Genomic DNA, 23,576 nt, shown 5'->3' on the forward strand with positions numbered 1-23,576 from the left:
AGTAAATATATTCAGGGACAAATTTTAGAATCAAATTCAAAATGAGGATTTTAATCTGTGTACTAATTAAAGCCATTTATAGTAGTTTGTTCTTGCCTAAGCAGTTGTTCATTATTTAAAGCATGAATCATTTTTAATTCCATTGAACGTGCTTTTTGAAATAATATATTTAAAGCTTATTTAGAAAAGGATTAACAGAGTACTTATGGCTTTCTTTTAAACAGCCTAACTGCAGATAAACATGATCCTGACACTTAGCTAACTTGTTTTTGCCCCTGAAATAGCTTGCAGAAGATGGTGCAGTTGGGTCAGCAACAAACAGTAACAACCATCTAAGTGAGCCTCAGATAAGACGGCCTCGTAGCCTTAGTTCACCCACAGTAACTTTATCTGCTCCACTTGAGGTAAGAAATCCTGTCTCATCTAACAAAGATCACTTCTGTCCTGACTTCTCATTCTTTCTGTTGTGTTTGACCTTTTATTTTCACTCCAGTTTTGCAGCCAATACATTCTTCTCTCCTGTTCTGTTAGCTTTGCCTCATGATGATGATATTTTCTTCTGAAGTTTTGTTCACATGCATCTTCATTTTGTACAGTAACATTGCCTAATTTTTCTTACTCAACTCTCACACTCATTGCTGGGTATGGGGAATATTCTTTCTCCTATAGTTACCTTTGCTATCATTGCTTTGTTTCATTTGTGTGTGCATATCCTGTAATATATGTATTACCGTAACTTCTTGCTGCAAAAGCATCAAATTAGAAATATTCTCAAAAGCTAAAACATTTATTTTGAAAGGCAAGTGCAGTAAACTGTAAGTAAAGGCTCTGCAGCTTGAGTCTGGAAAGCCGTGGTTGAAGTAAGGACATCTCAAAGCTTTTGATTTTGTATTTCATTCTTTTCAGCAGGGTATTTTTATTTCCTTTTAGTGCTTTTGAAGATATCTCCTGGATTTAGGGACAGACTTAACTGTCAGCTTTCTTCATTGGAAAAAGTTTTCCTGAATGGTTTTTGTGGACTATGGTACAAGTAAAGGCAGCGGTCTAAACTTTTCAAGTCTAGATGCGTAAAGTTCAGATTCTAAATCCATATTAAAACAACTAAAAATAAGTGCCTGATTTTCAAAGGTCTGAAATGCCCATTGACTTCAGTGGGATTTGTGAGTACTCAGCATTTCTGAAAAAAGGCCATATATATATTTAGGACCATAATTTTAGGCAACCAGATTTTAAAATTTGTCAATTATTTATACTGTAAATGTATTCCTCTATAATAATAATTTGCAGTTTACTCTCCTTGAACATCACTGTTCTTGCCTGAGAACTTCTGGATAATAAACAGTACACTAGTATGCAAGATTAGTAAATAAGGCACTGATCATGCAAAGTGATCCACCTGCATAAATGTTTTTGCTGGAATGGAATTCCACTGGACCCAGAGCAGGTGAATCTCCTTGTAGAAGTGGCATCTAAAATATGCAAAAATATTCTTGACTACCGTATAATAGATATTTAACTTTGAAAGAGGAACCAAACTTACCAGAATGGTAGTTTTTAATCCATACCTGTATTTTGAATTATGAAGAAAAACTGATTCATATACTCAATATTGAAATCCAAGATTTATAAGTATCTGAATTATAAAATGTATAAGATAATAGAGGTAAATGTAAAAGTATTTGATTACAAATCATGCTTCAGTATCTACTTATTTGTGCCATTTACTGATCCGTAGATATGTCATTAAAATATAATCAGTGTTACTCAGCCAGGCAGTAAACAAAGTTAAAAGTAAGCGGTTACTGTAATGGGTAAAACTTAAGTGCCCAGGTCCCATATTCAGAAGTGGCTTGATTTCTCTGGAAGTTAAATGTGTATGCACTTTTGAAAATCTACTAGGCGCCTATCTCCATCTTTAGGTGCCTAAATACCTTTAGAAGTCTGGCTGTTAGGTTTTGTAGTCTCGTTGAAAGTCAATGAAAAGGAGGCACTTTTGAAAATTTTATCCACTATCTGTAGTTACAAACTGGTCTGAATAGTTTGAACTTTCCTTTTATTTTAGGAACTTGCTTAATGCTTATTTTAAACATTTTGGTTGGTGAAATCAGTTACTAATTGATGAAAAATGCATTTGAAGTATCTTACACTGCCTTTTATTCATCTATACTTTTTTGCTTTAAAATGTTTGTCACATACAGTGCCATGCAAACAGCAAAGTAATGCCTGTATTTTTTTACATAAAATTGATTTTTGGTATTTATAAAGAGGCAATAGAGAAAGGTATCTAAGATGTGAGCTACAATAGCCCTATTTTTGGGAGAGGAAAGTGATAAAACACCATGGCCTTCACAATGAAAGCATATTATGTAATAAGGAGCAGCCAATTTTAAAATAAATTAGTGATTGAGATAGCGATACCCCTTGTTCCTGTAAATTGTATCCCCATTGAAAATGTGTTCAGCTCGTGATACCAAGTGTCATTCATAATATAATATAAAATGATATTTGTGGAGTCTTAATGTTGCTCGTTTTCCACAGGGTGCCAAGGACTCTCCTGTGCGCAGAACTGTCAAGGACACCCTTTCCAACCCACAGTCTCCACAGCCATCACCCTATACTTCTCCTAAGCCCCAACACAAAGTGACACAGAGCTTCTTGCCACCTGGCTGGGAGATGAGAATAGCTCCAAATGGCAGGCCTTTCTTCATTGATCATAATACTAAGACGACCACATGGGTAAGATGAATTCTAGCTTATAAAATTTTAACTCTGTTGGTGTTTTCTGGATATTTTTACCTGGTTATTTTTGTCTTCCCTCCTGTATACCCTCCTTGCTGTTGTTCCATGTACTCATAGGCACTGACTCCATGGGTTGCTCCGGGGCTGGAGCACCCATGGGGAAAAATTAGTGGGTGCTCTGTGCCCACCAGCAACCAAGCTTCCCCCCCCCCCCCCCGCCACCGCCAAGCACGCCGCGTCCCCGCTGCTCCGCCTACCTCCCAGAGCTTCCCATCGCCAAGCAGCTGTTTGGCAGTGCTTAGGACTTTCCAGGATGGAGTGGGGAGGAGTGGGGACGTGGTGCGCTCGGGGAAGAGGCGAGGCAGGGGCGGAGACTTGGGAGCAGGAAGGAAGCAGGGACTTTGGGGAAGGGGTGGAATGGGGGCTGGGTGAGGGCAGTGCAGGGGTGGGGTCAGGTACCCACCGGGAACAGTGGAAGTCAGCGCCTATGTTATGTCTTGTCTTTAATTAAATTGTAAGTTCATCATGCAGGAACCTTGTCTGCTTAAGAGTTTGTACAGCACTTAGCACAATTGGGCCATGAATGTGACTGCAGCCTGTGGGCACTGCTGTAATACCAAGATTTAACAGTGACGCACCTAACAAATTAACATCCTGAAGTGGCTGTTGTAATACCTATTCCTGCTGTTTGAGGATTTACACATCTTTTTCTCGTACGTCATTGCCTTTTATATACTGTACTATACACTGTATATTTGACAAACCGGTGGACAAGACCATCATTTTGAACAGATATTTTATTTAGGCGTAAATTTTAAAATCCCGAAAGAGATTTAGGAGACCCCAGAGTTTGAACCTAGAGTGTTGTCTTAGCCCATTCTAAAGCTACTGTCCATCTGCAAAATTTAAGTGAGTTTGGATTTCAAAGGCACACACTCTTCCGAAGTGTTTTGGGTCCACTGTTTAGGTTTGAGGCTCTCTCATAATTTTAATAAATTTCATTGTCCCTTTCACTGCTCACATATTAAAATGATTATAATAAATGTTCTTCAGTCATCACGATTCTACTATGTTATCTGCCTTGCATCAGTATACCGCATTTTTCTTTAATTTTTTATTGTGTACTATGTTAAAAAAGAAAAAATGAGAAGCTAAACTATTTTTTAAAAAGTTAATGGAGAATCAAGGGACTCAACTGCCCTTTTGGTTTTTTGTTTGTTTTTTTTTGCTTTGTGAGAATAATGTTCTTGGCAGTTCTCCATCCTTAATTTATCTGGTTATGTGTATACATTGCCTACTTGGAACTATGCATGATATATACCAGGGGTAGGTAAACTTTTTTGCCTGAGGGCCACATTGGGGTTGCAAAACTGTGTGGAGGGCTGGGTAGGGAAGGCTGTGCCTCTCCAAACAGCCTAGCCCCCACCCCCTTTCCGCCCCCTCCCACTGACTGCCCCCCTCAGAACCCCAGACCCATCCAATCCACCCTGCTCCTTGTCCCCTGACTGCCCCCTTCCCGCCCCTAACTGCCCTCCCTGGGACACCAACCCCATCCTGCTCCCTGTCCCCTGACTGCCCCGCCCCCTATCCACACCCCCGCCCCCTGACAGGCCCCCTGGGGCTCCCATGCCTATCCAATCTCCCCTGTTCCCCGTCCCCTGACTACCCCCTCAGAACCTCCGCTCCATCCAACTACTCCCTGTCCCCTGACCGCGTCTCCCCCCAGCCTCCACCCCATCCAACCGTCCCCTGCTTCATGTCCCCTGACTGCCCCCCGAGACACTCTGCCCCTTATCCAAACCATTCCGCCTGCTCCCCACCCCCTTACCATGCCGCTCACAGCAGCAGGAGCTTGCAGCCCCACTGCCCAGCCGGAGCCAGCCACGCCACCACGCTGCCCAGCAGGAGCAGCAAGCCAGAGCGCTGGCGGCTCCAGCTGGGCAGTAAAGCTGCAAGCTCCTGCTGCTGTGAGCGGCATGGTAAGGGGGTGGGGAGCAGGCGGAATGGTGGGGGAAGGGGGAACAACAGGGGAGGGGTTGGGGGCTAGCCTCCCCAGCCGGGAGCTCAAGAGCCGGGCAGGACAGTCCCACAGGCCAGATGTGACCCACGGGCTGTACTTTGCCCACCTCTGATATATACTGTCTGCTGCAGAATTTAGGCATCCTTAAGGACATGGTATCAGCCTGGAATTTTAACTTTGAATTTCCTTGCCTAATTCTGTTAGCTGGATCCTTGATTTTACTTCAATGTCGGTCTTTGTGGTTCATTGTAAATTTTGTTCTCAGAATAATGTTTTCTTTACCCTACAATGACTTTGTGAGTTTTGGATTGGGAGTTAGCTGGCTCCTTTGTAGCCACGTTTCTTAGACTGATGTTTGTTGCTGTCGGAACACATCATTGTCGCTCTCGACTCTAGAAGCACATTGGATTATACAGTCACCCATTTTTATTATAGTGTTATTGTTCAAAATACTTACACTTAATGGTCTATTTCATTTTCATACTTACAACTTGACCATAAAAATGTACTTGACTCATAGTTTTGTATGTACTGACTCAGCTGGGACACACATATTTTTCCCCTTTAAAAACACTCACTATTTGAATTACATAAAACAGCTTTGAGAGACCTGTGTTTGTGCGCGTAGAAGTCAAAATCAGTTTAATCTTAAACAATAGAAATTTAGGAATATGTTTGTATCTATATATTAATATCTGGGAGAGATTTTCAAAGGTACGAATGACAGGTGCCCAGTTCCCATTCATTTTCAATGGGATTTGGGCACCTAACTCCATTTGTGCTTTTAAAAATTCCTCCACAATCATTATAGAACTGTAATCTCAGATCCAGGAACTGTCTGAACATTGTCCTGAGCTCTCATTAGCACTTACACCGAATTCACCAAAGTGCTTAAGGGTGTTTTTAATTCCCATTGACTTCGGTAAGACTTAAGCACAGATTAAAATTAGTCTCTTAATTAAGTGCTTTGCTGAATAAGAATATGATTGATATTCACATGGTTAAGTGCTTTTCTGAACATAGCCTAATAAATAACAATAATAATAATGTCTAATATCTTATTGTTTTGAGAAATACATAAATGGCTGAGATATCATATTGAGGTTTAAAAATAGTTCTAATATGATGCCTGATGTTGAATAGGAAGGTACTTTTAAAAAATTATACCAGTTCTCCATATGTCAGAGTGATTACTGTGGGTATGTCTACATTGCAAAAAAAACCAAAACAAAAACAAAACCCAACCCATAAACCTGTGGCAGCAAGTCTCAGACCCCGGTCAACTGACTCAGGCTCAAGCTATTAGGCAAAACTAGCAGTGTGGATGTTCCCACTCAGGCTGAGAGACCCACACCTCTCACTAGGTTTCAGAGTCTGAACGCCAGCCTCAGCGGGAACATCCACACTGCTACTGTTAGTGCTGTAGCATGATCCCAAGTCAGTTGACCTGAGCTTTGGGACTCGGTGCCACAGAGTTTTTGCCGTGTAGGCATACCCTGAGTTAACTATCTCTGTTTATAAATATTATCTAATTATTGGTTGGTCTATAATGTCTTTAGAGGTTCAGTAAATTAATTTTAAATTTAACAATTATGTATTTACAAAATAAATTAGCACATTGTCAATTTATTTTGGCAATCATTTCTTTTTAAATAATTTTCCTTTCTAATGGAATTTAACATTCAAAGAAAACTCAGGTAAGACTCAGTATGAATTAAGAGTCCAAACCATCAGTTTGGATTTTTAGCCTTAGATCTGAATTTGCTAACTTTTGTCGTTTTCATAGAATCATAGAATATCAGGGTTGGAAGGGACCTCAGGAGGTCATCTAGTCAACCCCCTACTCAAAGCAGGACCAATCCCCTGCTTTAATTAGTTACAGTATATGTCACTGACAAAGAGTCTATGTGATTTAATTCTAACACTTGTACGGTTTCACTGTGACTTCAAATCCTCATATTGAATTTGGAACTCTAGAAATAGAGGGTGAATGTGTAAAAATTGAATGGATTAGCATATGGAGCCACTGTGCCTTGTCAGTCCAAGCTATGACTTTAGTAATTTGAGCTAGCTTAGTAATGAAATACTCGAGCTTTTCCACATCATCACTGCAATGTAATTGCTGCTGGTTGGATTCAGTTTTAAATACTGTGCACTTTTATTTGTTATATGTCATGCTGGTGCCAAGTAATCTCTATCTACATTAGAAGCCTCTAATGATGGTTCTTAGTTTAAGTGCTGCAGTATTTGGGTAAGCCCAAATATTTTTGTATCTTTGTTTTCCATGGGTTTTTGTTTTATTTAGATTGCTTGTGGTATTTTATTTGTACTGTTTGGATCCAGGCAGCCATTAATTTAATGTCTATACAGTGATATGAACATAAGGAGCTCTTCTTCCTCTTCCTCGTTTTTTCCAAAATAAGTGAGAGATATGGCCTTCTCCTGCCTGATCGGTTAGTTTTTCTCTCTAAATTTATAAAAAAAACAGAAAGGTGCATATTTTTCTCTAAACCCTCCATTAGTTATTTAAATTAGAATTGATTATAGACGGAGAGAATCTAGCAGTCGTCCCACGTGATGCAACAATCACTAAATAAACCATACAGTGCAGAAAACAGAAATACTCCACTATTCCTGAACATCAGCTGTCAAGCAGTATCCCCCTCCCTAAAAGCTTGTGTAAAAGCCTGTCTTTTTGTCTCCTGAAGGTCAATAGATTCAGTCAGTCTCAAACAATGCAGAGGGTACATTCCAAAGGATAAGGGCCTTCTTGGAGAATGCCCTGCTCCCAGAAGACTTCCTACACATCCAGAAAATGAAATATCCAGGGAGGAAGAGATCCTGCATCATCATGGCTCCCTTTGCCATTATAAATGCCATTGGAAAAACACAAACCTGAATACAATATTTGAAACCCACACAAATATTAGAAACTATTAATCTTAACATGGCCAAACTGCTTTCTCGGCTTGTTGATAATTGGTGAGCATTCCTGGACCTGGTTAGCTGTGCTGTAAAGTAATGACTATTTTAAAAAAGAAATTCTGTACCAGGAACCACAAGTTAGTGTGTTTACAAATTCAGTAAATAGGGACCTGTGATACTATTGTGGTCTGCATCTGGAATAAAGAATTGAAGCTGGTTTCATCATGAAGTGGCAAATGGTGAAGTTAAGGTTGTATTTTGCCTGGGGAAAGAAGGCACTATAGAAAGATATATTTTTCCTTCTCTTTCCTGCTTTTTAAATAATGCAGAACTGAACAGCTATTATCCTGTTAGCAACTGTAACAAAAAATACTACGATGAGGAAAAAAATGAGATGAAAAGAAAATACACACCCATACCTGGCCTTTGACATGACTTGCAAATATGTACCAATTCAAAAATAGTATGAAAAATTCTAGGCCAAAATTGTCACCTCCTTCTACCAGAAAATGTTCTGATGCTATAGTAATGAGTACAGTGTAAAAGCTGAGACGCACACAGTTTTCTTAGTTTTGAGTTGGCCAAGTGCAAAACTTTTAAAAAGGAATGTACCATAGGGCTAACCATCTCTTGCCTTCATAATAGTCTAAAAAAAACCCCTTCTTCCATTTTTATCTGAGTATGTGCATTATATGGACTTTGACTTGCTTTCATAAGGAAGTTTCCCATGGTAACTTTCTGTCCAGATTTTTAGTGCAGCAAGGGAGATGACAGTGTGCATAACCCTAGGAGAAAAGAAAGATGCCGGCATGCTATGTAGCAACCTGACAAAATCAAGAATGGACAACAATGACAAATGGACACAAGGTGTAGAATCCCAAACACATTGTGAATCCCAGTCTGATTTATTGTATGTAACTCTCATAGCTGCCTGAAGGTTTGCACTTTGGCAGTGCTTGTGTGGCAATTTGTTATGCTATACAAGTATTATTGGATTGAATATTGACTTACTAATGGTGACAAAGCATTCATATAAAGTATTACCATACAATGTATAATATCTCTTAATCCATTTAAAGCAATTAAGTGCCTCATTTTATTACATGGAATACTAGCTCTGCAGTTTGGTTTGACTGTCTTTTATAAGCTGATAGAAATATCTAATAATAGAGAATTTCCACACAGCTATTGTTACCTGTTTTGAGTCCTGAAAACTAATAAATAGTGAACTGGCTCTGATCTAACGGACCATATTATATCTGTAAATAAGAAGCATCTTTGTGGTTTAAATTGTTATGGATTTACAGTGCTGTATTTATGTTACAGGAAGATCCACGGCTGAAATTTCCAGTGCATTTGAGATCAAAAGCTTCTTTGAACCCTAATGATTTGGGCCCTCTTCCTGTGAGTATCAATTTGACATATTTTACTATATGCATAAAGACCTCTTTTGAGAATGAATGTATACTACTTTCTGCATATACTGTATGTGAATCTGTGTATTGTGTGTATATAACATTGTGATCTGAGTAATGTGACAGGAATACACTTTCCAGAGCCTGCTAATAACATTTTTGGAGTGGTCAACCACTTATTAGCTTAGCTGAAAGTTCAAGGAATGCAGAAGCTTTCTCCATGTCTTTATCATTGGCTGTGTGACACTGGATGGTTAAAAGTTGTTGCTGTGAAAACTAAAACAGTATACAAGCTTGAATCAGTGGGGTCTAAGGAAGGGCACATCCTATAATCAAATAACATTTATGAATTAATTATGTCAGTTAGCTTGCAGATCTCTTTGCCTGTGTTGTTTTATTGGCATTCACAAATCTAACTTAATATTTTGTTCTGTCTTGGAGAAGGAGTAGGTGGTGTGCAGTATGGTTTAATTTAGATTTTGAATGACACTTCTACATTCCACATAGAAAACCACCACTGTGATGCAAATGTTACTTGGGATTATATTAGTAACCAAAGTACACTGTTGCTTTGCTTCATAATCAAAGTAAATTATAGAGACTTTCTATCTTGATCAAAAGCTTTGCTCTTAAAGGCAGAAAGTAATATCTGAACATTTTGGATTTCTTCGTGTGCTTCTGATTCAGTGCCTGATGTCAGTAGTGCTCATTGGTCTTGTCGACACTCTGAGGAAGATACTAGCAACACTGGAAACATTAGCGGAGACAGGCCCCTGGTTTCCACCAACACTCTCAGCATCTAATCCAGCTGGGAAGAAGTCTAACTGGCCCTGTCTTGACTACCAAAAAGATGTTTTTGAAATCAATTTAGGGAATTCATTCGTTACCTTGACTTGAAATACCAATTAGCACCTAGTGTAGGCCCAGTTTAACACCTTTACAATAATTTGTTAGCTGGTTACAACACAAGACTAAAGCAGTTTTAAAAGAAAGATAGGTGTGCAGGAGGCTGTTTTATTGGCATTTTTCTCATGTAAATTGGGTGTGCAGTTATGTCCCCGGGGGGGGGGGGGGGGGGGCTTGTTTACATGCAGAGTTGCACTCATTTAACTAAGGTGTGATTTTTATATTGATTCAGTTTAAACTGAGCAAAATGCTGTCTGGACATTCTTAAGTCAATATATATCATTTAAATCTGCTTATATCATTTAGTGCAAGTTGATCAGAAACAGGTTTAAGGTAAACTGGAACAAGCCATTTTTAAATCAAACTAGTGTGTGTTTGCATAGGTTTTTGCACGAGTTTAACTAAACCTGTTTAAAAGCAGATTGAAATTAAAATAGTTTAATCTTTTTGTTGTAGAAAAGGCTGAAGATGATGTAGAAGGTACATCATGGAGTAGGAGTAGGTTTAGGGGTAGTACATGGAGTAGGTGGTGGTTTTGAATGGTGCTTGGTGTACTAAAAGTCTTCTGCTTCCATTGGTGGGAGGATAGGAACATAAGGATTGTCATAGCGGATCAGACACATGGACCTTCTAGTCCAGGGTCCTGTTTCTGATATTGGCCAACACATTATGATTTAAAGAGGGGTTCAAGAAACACGACATAAAGTAGCTATTGGGGTAATCCACCCCTTATGAAGATCTCCTCCTGTCCTTTATATTTACTGATTGCCTTAAACCCTGAAGCAGCAGATTTCACATCTCTTCCAAAACTTTTTAGTATTTACTGTTATAACTCTGGGCACTCTTGCTATCCATATAAACATCCAATCCCTCTTTGAATCTTGCTAACTTCTTGGCCTTTGATGTTAGCCTTCTGTGATTGTTCTGTGTCTTCTAACTTATTTTAAAAAAAGAACTAGCTTAAGTAAATGTAGGTGATGTATTTCTCTGTGCCGTGTGCAGTAATACAGTAATATTATTTTAAATAACATTCTTTTTTTTTTTATAATTCCAGCCTGGTTGGGAGGAAAGAATCCATTTGGATGGAAGAACATTTTATATAGATCATAGTAAGTAAGCACCTAGGTACTACTGCAGGTAGACAAAGGGAGTGAATAAATATTGAAGTGAAAGCTTTATAATTTTACTCTTCATTTAGGAAGCCAGGTGTTGATATGTGGAGACATTGATACCAGAGACTTAGTGCCCTCATACGGTACTGTATATTCACCAAAAGCTTGCTTTTAATTGGCTCATCAAGCTTTGTCCCTCTCTGATCTTGTGAAGCATTAACATTTCTTCTTTGTGGTTTTCTTTGTTTTTGCTGATATTTTGGATTCTTTGTTGTTGTTGATGATCCCATGGCTTATTTGCACTTATTTAATAAATTAAAATACACACTAGGAATAGAAAATAAGATGAGAAAAGATGATGTATCCACAAGTCCATATGTAGGCAGTGGAAGAAATAACACTGATAAGTAATTTTCCCTCCCACTTCCTTAAAAAGGTCTTGTGGCAATGCCAATTCTGACCTTATTTTCTATTTGTAGCATGTTTTATTGCACCCACCCCGTTAATATCTATCCAATTCTGTTATTGAAGTTCCAGTGTAAGTGATGTTTCATTGTAGACTTGTCTTAATACAGCATCTCGGAACAAGTGTGTGGATTTTTGTTGCTTGAATATAAGTGGCAGTCTAATAGAAGATTTTTTACCTTTCAGCCGGGTTTATTTGAAAGGGGTTCCTATTAATGGGGATAATCCTCACATAAAAATATAGAGACAATGAAATATCCTTAGAAAAATTGGAAGTGGGGAGGATAGCTGCACAAAACCTGTAAAAATTAAAATCTTAAACCATTCTACCGGTTTGACAGTATTAGGTTTTTACTTTATTTTAGTGTCAGTAGTATTAACTGCTATGCTTATTCTCTATATTTTAAAAAAACTGTCTGTAAAACAGATTGCGATTTTTTTAAATTGCATGCTTAGCTTTTAAGAGGTACCCTGCTTTGAAATAAGGAATTGAACTAATAGATTCTTTGCAGAGAACAAGATTAACCTGTTCCAAATATTACTATGGAATTCTTAGTGCTCTTTGCACTTTTATTAATTATTTTAATTAGCCAACAAATGTATGGAATCTTAGAGTTAAGGTTAGCAATTTATCCTGAACTCCTGTTATCAAGGGGTCCAAGAAAAGAAAAGAGCTTGATTTAAGACAGTGTCACATTTACACTTGCTGTAATTCCCTGTCTTTCAATAGTTTAATTAGCCAGACCCTTAAAGTTATTTGAGCATACGTTTGTCTCTAAATATAAAGGAAAAATTTAATGTATACATTAGTCAGATTTCTAGTGAATTTTTAGTGATTATTAAACATTTTACATTTTTTTATTTGAAATTTCTCCCTCAATTCCCTCTCCTGAAATGCAGGAGTTTTTTGGCTTTGCAGATGGCAAACTGCAAAAAGCAGTTTTTTCCCGGTGATACTTGTTTCCAGAAAACACCCATGTTCTCACATTGTTACATCACTGTGGTTACCAGTGGACAAGCAGCAGGGGTGAAATCAATGGTATCACAATGGACTTGTTCCAGTTTCTTTGCGATAACCTCATGCTCAATATTAAGCAAAAGACTATGCAGAATGTTCAGTGACTTGGCTTGCCCAATATTAATAATAGTATCTGTCTTCACAGTATTCCTAAGGAATATAATGACATGATATTCATGCAGTACACAATTGCAGTAATGTAAGGATATGGTTGTAATATTCCTGTTTCATATATATTAATAAAATAATAAATGTATAAGTCCCAATTACAAGTTTATGAAACAGTATGTACAATGTACCCCATTAACTAGCCACTCAACTGATCATCAACATCTCTTGTATTCACAGTCCTCTGTCAGTTAAAGTGGCTAGTTATTAAAGAACTATAACGGGGTATACTGACCTTTTATAGGGTTGCCAACTCTGACTGAGGCTATTCCAAGAGATTTTTCCCCCCTCAACATGATATAATGTCCTTTTCTTAAAATAGCCTATTAAAATCTCCTGGATTGCTTTCAGTAGTCAGTGGGAGATGGACGCTGATTCTGGGAGACTCCAGGCCAATCCTGGAGGGTTGGCAACCGTAGCCTTTAAGAGAAGAGGGGGCCAGAAGACCCCATTCAGAGAGTTGGAATGAACAATGGCCCAGGAAATGGTAGTGGAGGAAAGGAGGCACTCCTGAGGAATTGGGAGTTGGATGGGTGGAAAACCCAGAATCAACACTTTAAGGGCCTGAGATCAGGAGCCCTCCAGGGTGGGACAAGGCTCCCCTCTCTTTCAGCCAATCAGGAGCCATCTCTCTGAAGGACAACAGAGGGAGGCTGCTGCAAAGGGATATCTGGCCATGAGAGTCGGATCAGTAAGCAGCAGCCCTGCTAAAAGTACCAATCATTCTAAAACATTTCTGTGTAAAAGATTGTGATTATTTAAATTAATGGTACACCATCAACTTGAAATCCAGCCAACGCTATTAAAGGGCTAATAGATTCAGGTACTATTCATGTCCTGGTTCCCCCCACAATTTTTGTGATTCTCCAGCTCTATAGTCCTATTTTCTTAATGTTTTTCTCTCCCCTATTACAGTGCAAAAGGCTTGTGCAAACAAACAGCAGAGAAACTGACTCTTGGGGAACAACAAGACTGAGTGCTATCAAATGCACAGCATAAACTAATAAAGAAAAATTGACTTTCAGTTGTAGGAATCCTGAATGTCACTTGTGGAAATAGTAGATTAAAAAAAATCAAACAGAAATTTCACATTTCAGAAGTGATTATTTTAAAACATTCCTTTTAATAATGATACATAAATATTTTAATTTCCAAGCCCTCCAAGGGGAAGTGCATTGGTCATAAGATACAGAGCTTTTCTTTCCCTAAGACTGGTTCAAGTTCAGCTGGGTCAGTATTATGACCAAATGTCATTTTCCATCTGAAAGCTGTTCGGTTGCCTGTGTGAAATGACTTAGTTGTCTCTGTCCACCTACACTCGCTATATCTGCCCAGGCTGTGTGGAAGACATTGGTCTCCAGCGCCTTCCATAAGCATTCCATTATACACTTAAGATGCATAAAGAGAAATACAGAAACAGTATTTTAATATTAAATAATTATTAACAAATAAGAAAATTGCCACAGTTTTCACCCTTTTTTATTCTCTCAACACTTTCTTCAGAAACGTTGTTTTAAACTTCAGCTTTCACAATCCGATCTATTTTTTGGCCATTTTAAAATTAAATCAATATTAAAAACCAATAGATCTTTCAGGCAAGAAATTTGGGGACTTAAAAAAAGTGTGGGGGGGAGCTTGATCACAGTTGTTACCGTACAAATGATAAAGCATAGCAGTACACATAATACAAGGATTGTTATTCCACAACTAGGGCAGCAAATTGATGACTTAGACTTTGCCATTGCAGATGGTAATCTACTTGGTTTTTGGAGCATTGTCTTACTGTTGTGATACCATCATTCCATTGTGGTTCTACTGTGTTTAGATTTTTATCTGGAATATGCTGTGTGCAGGCAGGGAGAATATCACTATAATACCGTATAACCATTACCCTACCAATGCTCTAAAAATCTGCAAATGCAAACACATTGTGTTGCTATTGTATCATTGGCAGGAGCCATTTTGGTCAAAATTGAACATGCTTCCCTTGTGCCACAACTTCATAAGGGAAGGCAAAAATGTGCACTCTTAACCTGTTTGTAAAATCAGTAGCTAGGGTCTATGTGTCTTTCTGGAATGGAGGGAATTTCTTCCCAGTTCTATTTCAGGTTTTATTTTTAAATTGTTGTTTCTTTCTTCTTCTAAATTTATAAAAAATAATTTGATCATATCATAGTGTGAGCTCTTGTCAATTTTTTTTTCATTTTAATTGGATAAAGAGATGCATGTAGTTGAAAGTTGCACAAGAACACACAAAAAGTTTGAATTTAGTAAACTTAATCTGGCATTTGAAGGGGTTCTTTGCTTGTCTTTACCTTTTGTGCTCAAGACCTTTGTTTGCCTAATCTGAGTTAAGTGCATTTCAAGCTCAAGTTATAAATCCCTGAAGAAAAGGGGTTTATAATTTAAATATTGACACTATAGATCTTTAACAGCAGTGTGAGTATACTGGATTATACGGTAGTTTTGCATTTTTGAATGAGTGTTCCCAACTAAACAGTGTGATGGGGTTTTAATGGATGGGTTGTACGCAGTTCTTTCCTAACCTTGAAGTACTAAGTTATGGATGTTGCAGGGAGGTGGGATGCAAGTGACATTTTTTAAAAGGATGATTTTATGGGGTGGTAGAAGAGAACTAATGGTATGATTTCTTTTGTTAACTTACAGATAGTAAAATTACTCAGTGGGAAGACCCCAGATTGCAGAACCCTGCTATTACTGGTCCTGTAAGTATTATGTATGCTAATGGTTTTGAATGCCATATATTAAATGCTATGGCTGAAACTCTCTCCTGTGCCAAGATCCACTTGATTCAGGGCAGTAGGGACTGTCATGTAGCTGCTTACAGCTGATTTTCTAGGTCAATCTGTGCTGCTGCAGCACAAGTTAGAACAGCCCTATGGTTGCTCTGACTTGCTGGCAGCAGTCCCAAGCAACAGGACGCCAGTTGGGGATTGACAGAGCACACTGCACCCCAGTCCTGCCCACTGTTCCAGGGCCAGACAAGGTATGGTATAGATCGGGGTAGGCAACCTATGGCACGCAAGCTGATTTTCAGTGGCACTCACACTGCCCAGGTCCTGGCGTCCGGGGGGGTCTCTGCATTTTAATTTAATTGTAAGTCTCTTAAACATTTTAAAAACCTTATTTACTTTACATACAACAATCGTTTAGTTATATATTATAGACTTATAGAAAGAGACCTTCTAAAAACGTGAAAATGTATTACTGGCACGCAAAACCTTAAATTAGCGTGAATAAATGAACACTCTGCACACACTTCTGAAAGGTTGCCCACCCCTGGTATAGATAGAGGCAATCTCTGTGTCTTCTGAGACCTCCCCATGTCAGATGGCCAGATTTGGAAGCTTGCCAGCCCTCTAATTTCCTTCCTTTCTTCCACCAGTTATCATATAATGGAATTTCTTCCTTAAGGGCCCAGGAAAAATATTTGATCAGTGGGTCTCTACCAATTATAACATAAAGGAATTTCTTCCTTTAAGTACCTAGGAAAAATATTTGATCAGTGGATTCTCCCAATAAATCCCTGACTACTCCATAATCTTGACTCTGATTTATCTTAGGTATCTGATCAGAGTGTATTATTTGCTGCATTATTTCCTCTTATGAAAATCCCATCTGTTCAGATACTGCATGGCTAACAGATGGACAGTTGCCACTTTGACTTGCTAAAACCCCTTCGTTTGTCACTGTTTCCATTCTTCTGCAGCTGCAACAAGAAACCATCTCCACCAAATTGAAACAATGAAGTTAGTCTCTAAAGGATATTCATTACTAAGATCATCCTTAGGTAGAAAAAGTACTTTTCCAAGGCAGATTTTTCACTGTAGGAAACAGACTTTGTGGTGATGAGACTCCAGGATAGAAATCATGCAGAGGCCATATCCAATTTAATACAACATAAGAGATGCTACTTTCTTGCTCTTGGCATCCAAGAAGTAGGCATTAAAAATGTAAATCTGGATATATTTTGTCAGCATGCAGTGAAGACTCCTCCTCTGGCCTCCCTTACTCTTTCCTCACACATCTTTTCTATGTTAAAATCCTCTTCCTCTACTATGGCTTAGAACATAACAATCCTCCATTCCCTGAGCAACTCTTCCTTGGCTTCCTAGCACTTCCTCCATCAAGCTGAAATTGCATATCCTCCCCTTCAGACTTCTGCACAGTAATGCCTCTGTCTGCACCGCAGGTCTTACCTTCTACACTTTATGCTCTCACTTCCCAGTTGTGACTCAGTGCCTGTTTTTCATGCCATTCCCTACGCCTTGAACATCCTCCCTCTCCTGTGTGGCAGGCTAACTCACTCTCCAAACCCTTCCTCAGACATGTTTCAGATCATTTTCCAGAATTTGCTCCTCTGGTTCATCTACTCCTGCTCTGGTGCCTCAACATTTATCAAAATAAACAGAAGACAATTGAAAAAGTAAAATAAAAGAAGCAAGATACATGACCAGATTGCTGGCTGGTGTAACTTGGGCTAAAATGGAGTTACACCAATTTATACTAGCTGAGCATCAGGTTAAGAACAAGAATTGAGTTTAAAACTAAGTTTGTATACAGTCTGTTCCCTTGCGAAGCTACGCTCTCCCAACTCACTGTTCGCTCTTCCTTTCCTTCCTACTCACCATTGATTGTAGGTAATTATGTATTTTTCTCAAAAACCCTGTCATTGAAATTCAATGCAAAACTTTGACTTCAGTGGCACAGAATCGAGCCCTGGGATCATAATATCCTTTGGCCATCTCAGTTTTTATCTGTGGGGGAGGAGAGGGGGAAAAGCCAATTAATGGTATTTTTTAAATGGTTGGTCCATTTGCGTTTGGTACTTATCTGATGTTGCTAAGTCTCCATCATTTAGCCCTTAACAGTAACCAGTCAGTATATTGAAAAGCAGATAATATCTACTTTTAACTTACCAGTTGATCATACTGAAAGTTACAATTTTATTACTGCATTAGAAAAACTCCAACTAATCACTGATGTGAATAGGCCCCTAATGCACTCAATAGGCCGATCTTTTTCAAATACCATGTGCGTGGTCACCAAGAATGTCTTTCACGTAAAGTCGTTCAGTTCTAAGGACCCTGCAAGAAACTCTGAGAATAGGATGTTGGAGTTTTTTAGTTTAATGCTTATGTGAGCCTAGCAGCCTTGTGTGATGCTGAGGGCTCAGGTCAAATCTGGGTTTTCAGTCCTTGGGTTCTTAGGGACTTGGATTGCTATGGAAGCACTGTATTGTGCTGAGTCCCTGAGCCTGCGGTGGTGAAGGAGATGGGGTGGGAGAGTAGAGGAGCTCTTCACATTCATCACTTATCCGGGGTGATAATTGCTGACAGAATTCTGGAGCTGCGAAATTAGTGTTCATTTATTTAGCCAAATATCTAACCAAATAAAAGCTATATCTAGTCATTATGGAAAGGTGGTGACTGTCTTAGTAGCAGGTGGCATAATCATAGTATCTGGACGCTATTACAAACATATAAAGTACATACATTCCCTAAAGGGATATTGCATTGTGTGAGTAAGGTATTTAGCCAACAATAAGCATGCCAAAAGATTCCTTCACTCCTGTAATAAAGTCACATTCTTATCCTCATCAGGGGATAATGATTTTTTCAACTTTTCACATCTCATCTTCCACAAGGAAGACAACCTAACAGGCATATTTCAACCTCCCAGTTTACACCCACATCCAGCCAATTATAAACCCACTTCAAGACAATCTGAAACATTCTTATCCCCCAGACGCATGTCCTGAACTGGCATTTGTGATGCAGCTGGGAATGACTGAAGAATATGCAGCTCTGATGACATTTTGGAGTTCAGAGCTATTCTTTTGCCCTCATGGAAATATACTTCAAGTGTTTAGAGCTGCTGCTCATTTGCTTTAACTGTATTGATAGATCTACTCTTTTGTCCTGTGGAAGCAAGAGGGCAGAGGAAAGTAATGAGGTGACAGGAAAGGATTTTTTGCTTTTTATTATGATCTGTCAAGGCCAAGTGCCCTCTTCTTTCTCTCTCTCTTCCCTGCTCCCAACCCCAAGTAAATTTCCTTTGTGCATGGAATCTGAGGGAGAATGGTGAGCTAAGGAGGCCTGCGCGCGTGTGCCCACACGCACACACACACACCCCAGTTGATTGGCATGGAGCAGATTGTAGCTTTCCACTGCCATTACTCCAGTCTTTTTTTTTTTTAATACAAGGGTTTTTGTACATGACTCTCGTATTTGAGGTCTGACAGTCATAAGGATGGTGAGGAAGAGCTTTGATTGACGTCTTTTAGCTGTACCCCTGCCTTAAGGCTGGTCCAAATGAGTGCTTTCAGGTCTGGGGCCACTAGCTAAAAGGGTTGGCTTTAAAGAATTTCCCTTACACTTTTGTACCCATGCCAGTTTGTGCTGTATTTCCTTCAAGTATATAAGCTAAGTAGAGTCTAGCTGGGTAAGTTCTTGAATGGGAGACTTTCCGGACCCACCTCAGTGTTATGCATGTTGATGGTGATTCAGTAGAAGGCACACTTCTGAGTTAGTATCATAAGAACAGCAACACTGGGTCAGACCAAAGGTCCATCTAGCCCAGCATACTGTCTTCCGACAGTGACCAAACCTAGGTGTCGCAGAGGGAATGAACAGAACGGGTAATCATCAAGTGATCCATCCACTGTCGCCCATTCCAAGCTTATGGCAAATAGAGGCTAGGACACCATCCCGTCCCATCCCGGCTTATAGTCACTGATGGACCTATCCTCCATGAACTTATCCAGTTCTTTTTTGAATCCTGTTAGTGTCTTGGCCTTCACAACATCCTCTGGCAAGGAGTTCCACAGGTTGTGTGTTGTGTGGAAAAAAACACTTCCTTTTGTTTGTTTTAAACCTGCTGCCCATTAAATTCATTTGGTGACCCCTAGTTCTTGTGTTTAAAGAAGTAAATAACACTTTCTTATTTACTTTCTCTACACCAGTCATGATTTTATAGATCTCTATCTTGTCTCCCCTTAGTTGTCTCTTTTCCAAGCTTTTCCCAGTCATATTAATCTCTCCTCATATGGAAGCCGTTCCCTTCTCCTAATCATTTTTGTTGCCCTCTTCTTTAACTTTTCCAATTCCAATATATCTTTTTTGAGATGTGGTGACCACCTCTGCATGCAGTATTCAAGATGCGGGCATATCATGGATTTATATAGAGCCAATATGATATTTTCTGTCTTATTATCTATCCCTTTCTTAATGATTCCTAACATGGTTAGCTTTTTTGACTGCCTCTGCACAGAGATTGGATGTTTTCAAAGAACTATCCACAACAACTCCAAGATCTTTTTCTTGAGTGGTAACAGTAATTTAGACCCCATCATTTTATATGTATGGTTGGGATTATGTTTTTCAATGTGCATTACTTTGCATTTATCAACATTGAATTTCATCTGCCGCTTTGTTGCCCAGTTTTGTGAGATCCTTTTGTAGCTCTTCGCCGTCTGCTTGGGACTTAACTATCTTGAGTAGTTCTGTATCATCTGCAAATTTTGCCACTTCACTGTTTACCCCTTTTTCCAGATAATTTATTCATATGTTGAACAGCACTGATCCCAGTACTGACCCCTGGGGGACATCTTTATTTACCTCTCTCGATTCTGAAAACTAACCATTTATTCCTACTCTTTGTTACCTAACTTTTAACCAGATATTGATCCATGAGAGGACCTCCCCTCTTATCCCATGACAGCTTACTTTGCTTAAGAGCCTTTGGTGAGGGACCTTGTCAAAGGCTTTCTGAAAATCTAAGTACACTATATTCACTGGATCCCCCTTGTCCACATGCTTGTTGACCCCCTCAAAGAATTCTAGTAGATTGGTTAGGCATGATTTCCCTTTACATCTTCCCCAACAAATTATGTTCATCTATGCATCTGACAGTTTTGTGCTTTACTATAGTTTCAACCAGTTTGCCCGCTACAGAAGTCAGCCTGTAATTGCCGGGATCACCTCTGGAGCCCTTTTTAAAAATTGGCGTCACATTAGCTATCCCCCAGTCATTTGGTACAGAAGCTGATTTAAATGTTAGGTTACAAACTACAGTTAGTAATTCTGCAACTTCACATTTGAGTTCCTTCAGAACTCTTGAGTGAATACCATCTGGTCCTGGTGACTTATTACTATTTAGTTTATCAATTTGTTCCTCTAATAACCTCAATCTGGGACCATTCCTCAGATTTGTCACCTTAAAAGAATGGCTCAGGTTTGGGAATTTCCCTCGCATCCTCAGCCGTGAAGAGTGATGCAAAGAATTAATTTAGTTTCTCCGCAATGGCCTTATCATCCTTGAGTGCTCCTATAGCATCTCAATCGTCCAGTGGCCCCACTGAATGTTTAGCAGGCTTCCTGCTTCTGATATATTTTTTAAAAAAAATTGCTATTACTTTTTGAGTCTTTGGCTAGCTGTTCTTCAAATTCTTTTTTGGCCTTCCTAATTATATTTTTACATTTCATTTGCCAGAGTTTCTCCTTTCTATTTTCCTCACTAGGATTTAACTTCCACTTTTTAAAGGATGCCTTTTTTTTCTCTCACTGGTTCTTTTACTTTGTTGTTTGGCCATGGTGGCCCTTTTTGGTTCTATTAGTATGTTTTTTAATTTAAGCTGAGCCTCTATTACGGTGTCTTTAAAAAGTTTCCATGCAGCTTGCAGGGATTTCACTTTTGGCACTGTATCTTTTCATTTCTGTTTAACTAACTTCCTCATTTTTGTGTAGTCCCCCTTTCTGAAATTAAATGCTGGGCTGCTGTGGTGTTTTCCCCACCACAGGGATGTTAAATTTAATTATATTATGGTCACTATTGCCAAGGGGTCCAGCTCTATTCACCTCTTGGAATAAAGAATTGCTTCTCCTCTTATGGGTTCCAGGACTAGCTGCTCCAAGAAGCTGTCATTTAAGGGGTCGAGAAACTTTACCTCTGCATCCCATCCTGAGGTGACATGTACCCAGTCCATATGGGGATATTTGAAATCCCCCATTATTATTGAGTTTTTTATTTTTATAGCCTCTCTAATCTCCCTGAGCATTTCACAGTCACTGTCACAATCCTGGTCAGATGGTCAGTAATATATCCCTACTGCGATATTCTTATTATTCGAGCATGGAATTACTATCCATAGAGATTTTATGATACACTTTGGTTCATCTGAGCTTTTTACTTCAGTTGATCCTATGCTTTCTTTCATATATAGTGCCACTCCCTCACCAGCACGACCTGTTCTGTCCTTCCGATATATTTTGTTCCCTGGTATTACTGTGCCCCACTGATTATCCTCATTCCACCAAGTTTCTGGGATGCCTATTATATCAATATCCTCATTTAAGACAAGGCACTCTAGTCCACCCATCTTATTATTTAGACTTCTAGCGTTTCTATATAAGCACTTTGAAAACTTGTCACTTTTTAGCTGTCTGCCATTACATGATGCATTTGAATGGGACTATTTTTTATTTGGCTGTTTCTCATCAGATCCTACCCGAATTTTATCATCTTCCATCCTCTCCTCCTTACTAGGACATAGAGTATCTCCATTAATAGATCCTCCTCTAAGGCATCTGTTGCCTCCCAGCATGGAGTTTTGGTGGGAGAGTGGAGAAAGACTGCACTATGGAGCTAACTTTTTTTTACTGAGCTGTGTCATAGAGGTCATGACTGCCTGCTGTGGAGTTAGCTTCTACTTGATTTCATTTGGCATTGTAATTTTCTGTAGAAAAGTTCCTAGAATTTCAAGAGGGGACTTATTTAAACATTTATAAACCCAAATAAATAAATTTATTCTCAAAGATCTTCTGTCATTTCCCATAAAGGTGCTCTCAGATTCCAACTCTTAATTATTTTCTTCCAACCTAAATTCCTTCTTATATTTTTAGCTTTTCATTTCTGTTCTAAAATTGTTCCATGGTGTTTCTGCGGACCGTCACATAGCAACTGCATTCTTCTCCCGAGGTGTCTGCGCTCTAGTGGTGATTCACGTGAACCCTAGCTATTATACAATGTCACTTAATTCCTTCTTAGGGTGTGGGGAGCTAATTTCATTTATAAAATGCTTTAGAATACCTGGAATAAAGGAGTTATAAAGGTGTGTATTATTTATATTATTGTTAACATTATTAGCAATTTTAAATTTTATAATCATTCTTATTGGCGCACATACAATCCAAAAGTTTGGTTCTTACCTTTGGTGCTATTAAGAGAATTTCAGGCCTGGGAATATCAAAATGGTGGATTTTAATACCCAAACTGCATTTTACTCTATTCCCATTTCCTACCTTTCTTCTTTCCTTCTAGCCTTTGAAGTTGTAAAAAGTTACCTTACAAAAGTACGTATCTTTCAAAGCCCTGTCCTAGTAGTGAATTCTGACCAACCTATCTTTCTGAGAACTCTTCATGCCGATTTCATGCCTCTGCCCATATGGACAAAAAGCCTGATTTACGTTAAGTGCACCACTCTCCATTCTGCACTAGTTGGAGCACAAAGAGCACCCATCACAAATATCAGTTTTGTCAGCACACAACTATGTGCTCTCAGGGCCATTTTAAGGGCTTTTTTTTTTTTTTTAACAGTATTTAACTTCCGTTGACGTTCTGTAAAAGAGAGATAAGAATACTTCCTTTCAAAGTCTGTTGAAGTCTTTACTAAGACACTCATTAACATCAGTGGGATTTGGATCAGGAGTTTCCATGCGTTGAAGTGCTTGCAGTCTATTGTCCTGTACTGTTTGTACATCTCAGTTCCTCAATCTTGGTTGGGGCTT

General features: G+C 38.9%; 1 protein-coding gene across 12 annotated transcripts in view; it reads left to right on the forward strand.

Annotated features, from left to right (window-relative positions):
- NEDD4L (NEDD4 like E3 ubiquitin protein ligase) overlaps positions 1–23,576 on the forward strand; it is a 371,293-nt gene that overhangs the window by 314,208 nt on the left and 33,509 nt on the right. For 10 of the 12 annotated variants that reach the window (XM_073343628.1, XM_073343622.1, XM_073343625.1 and 7 more), the window contains 6 exons: positions 285–404; positions 2,539–2,736; positions 9,011–9,088; positions 11,060–11,114; positions 11,204–11,260; positions 15,436–15,494. In XM_073343628.1, coding sequence (XP_073199729.1) covers positions 285–404; positions 2,539–2,736; positions 9,011–9,088; positions 11,060–11,114; positions 11,204–11,260; positions 15,436–15,494 — 567 coding nt within the window. The remainder of the gene's footprint in view (positions 1–284; positions 405–2,538; positions 2,737–9,010; positions 9,089–11,059; positions 11,115–11,203; positions 11,261–15,435; positions 15,495–23,576) is intronic. The other 2 variants (XM_073343624.1, XM_073343626.1) reach the window with 1 other exon arrangement.

The sequence above is a fragment of the Lepidochelys kempii genome, chromosome 5, assembly GCF_965140265.1.
Source record: "Lepidochelys kempii isolate rLepKem1 chromosome 5, rLepKem1.hap2, whole genome shotgun sequence".
Taxonomy (NCBI): domain Eukaryota; kingdom Metazoa; phylum Chordata; order Testudines; family Cheloniidae; genus Lepidochelys; species Lepidochelys kempii.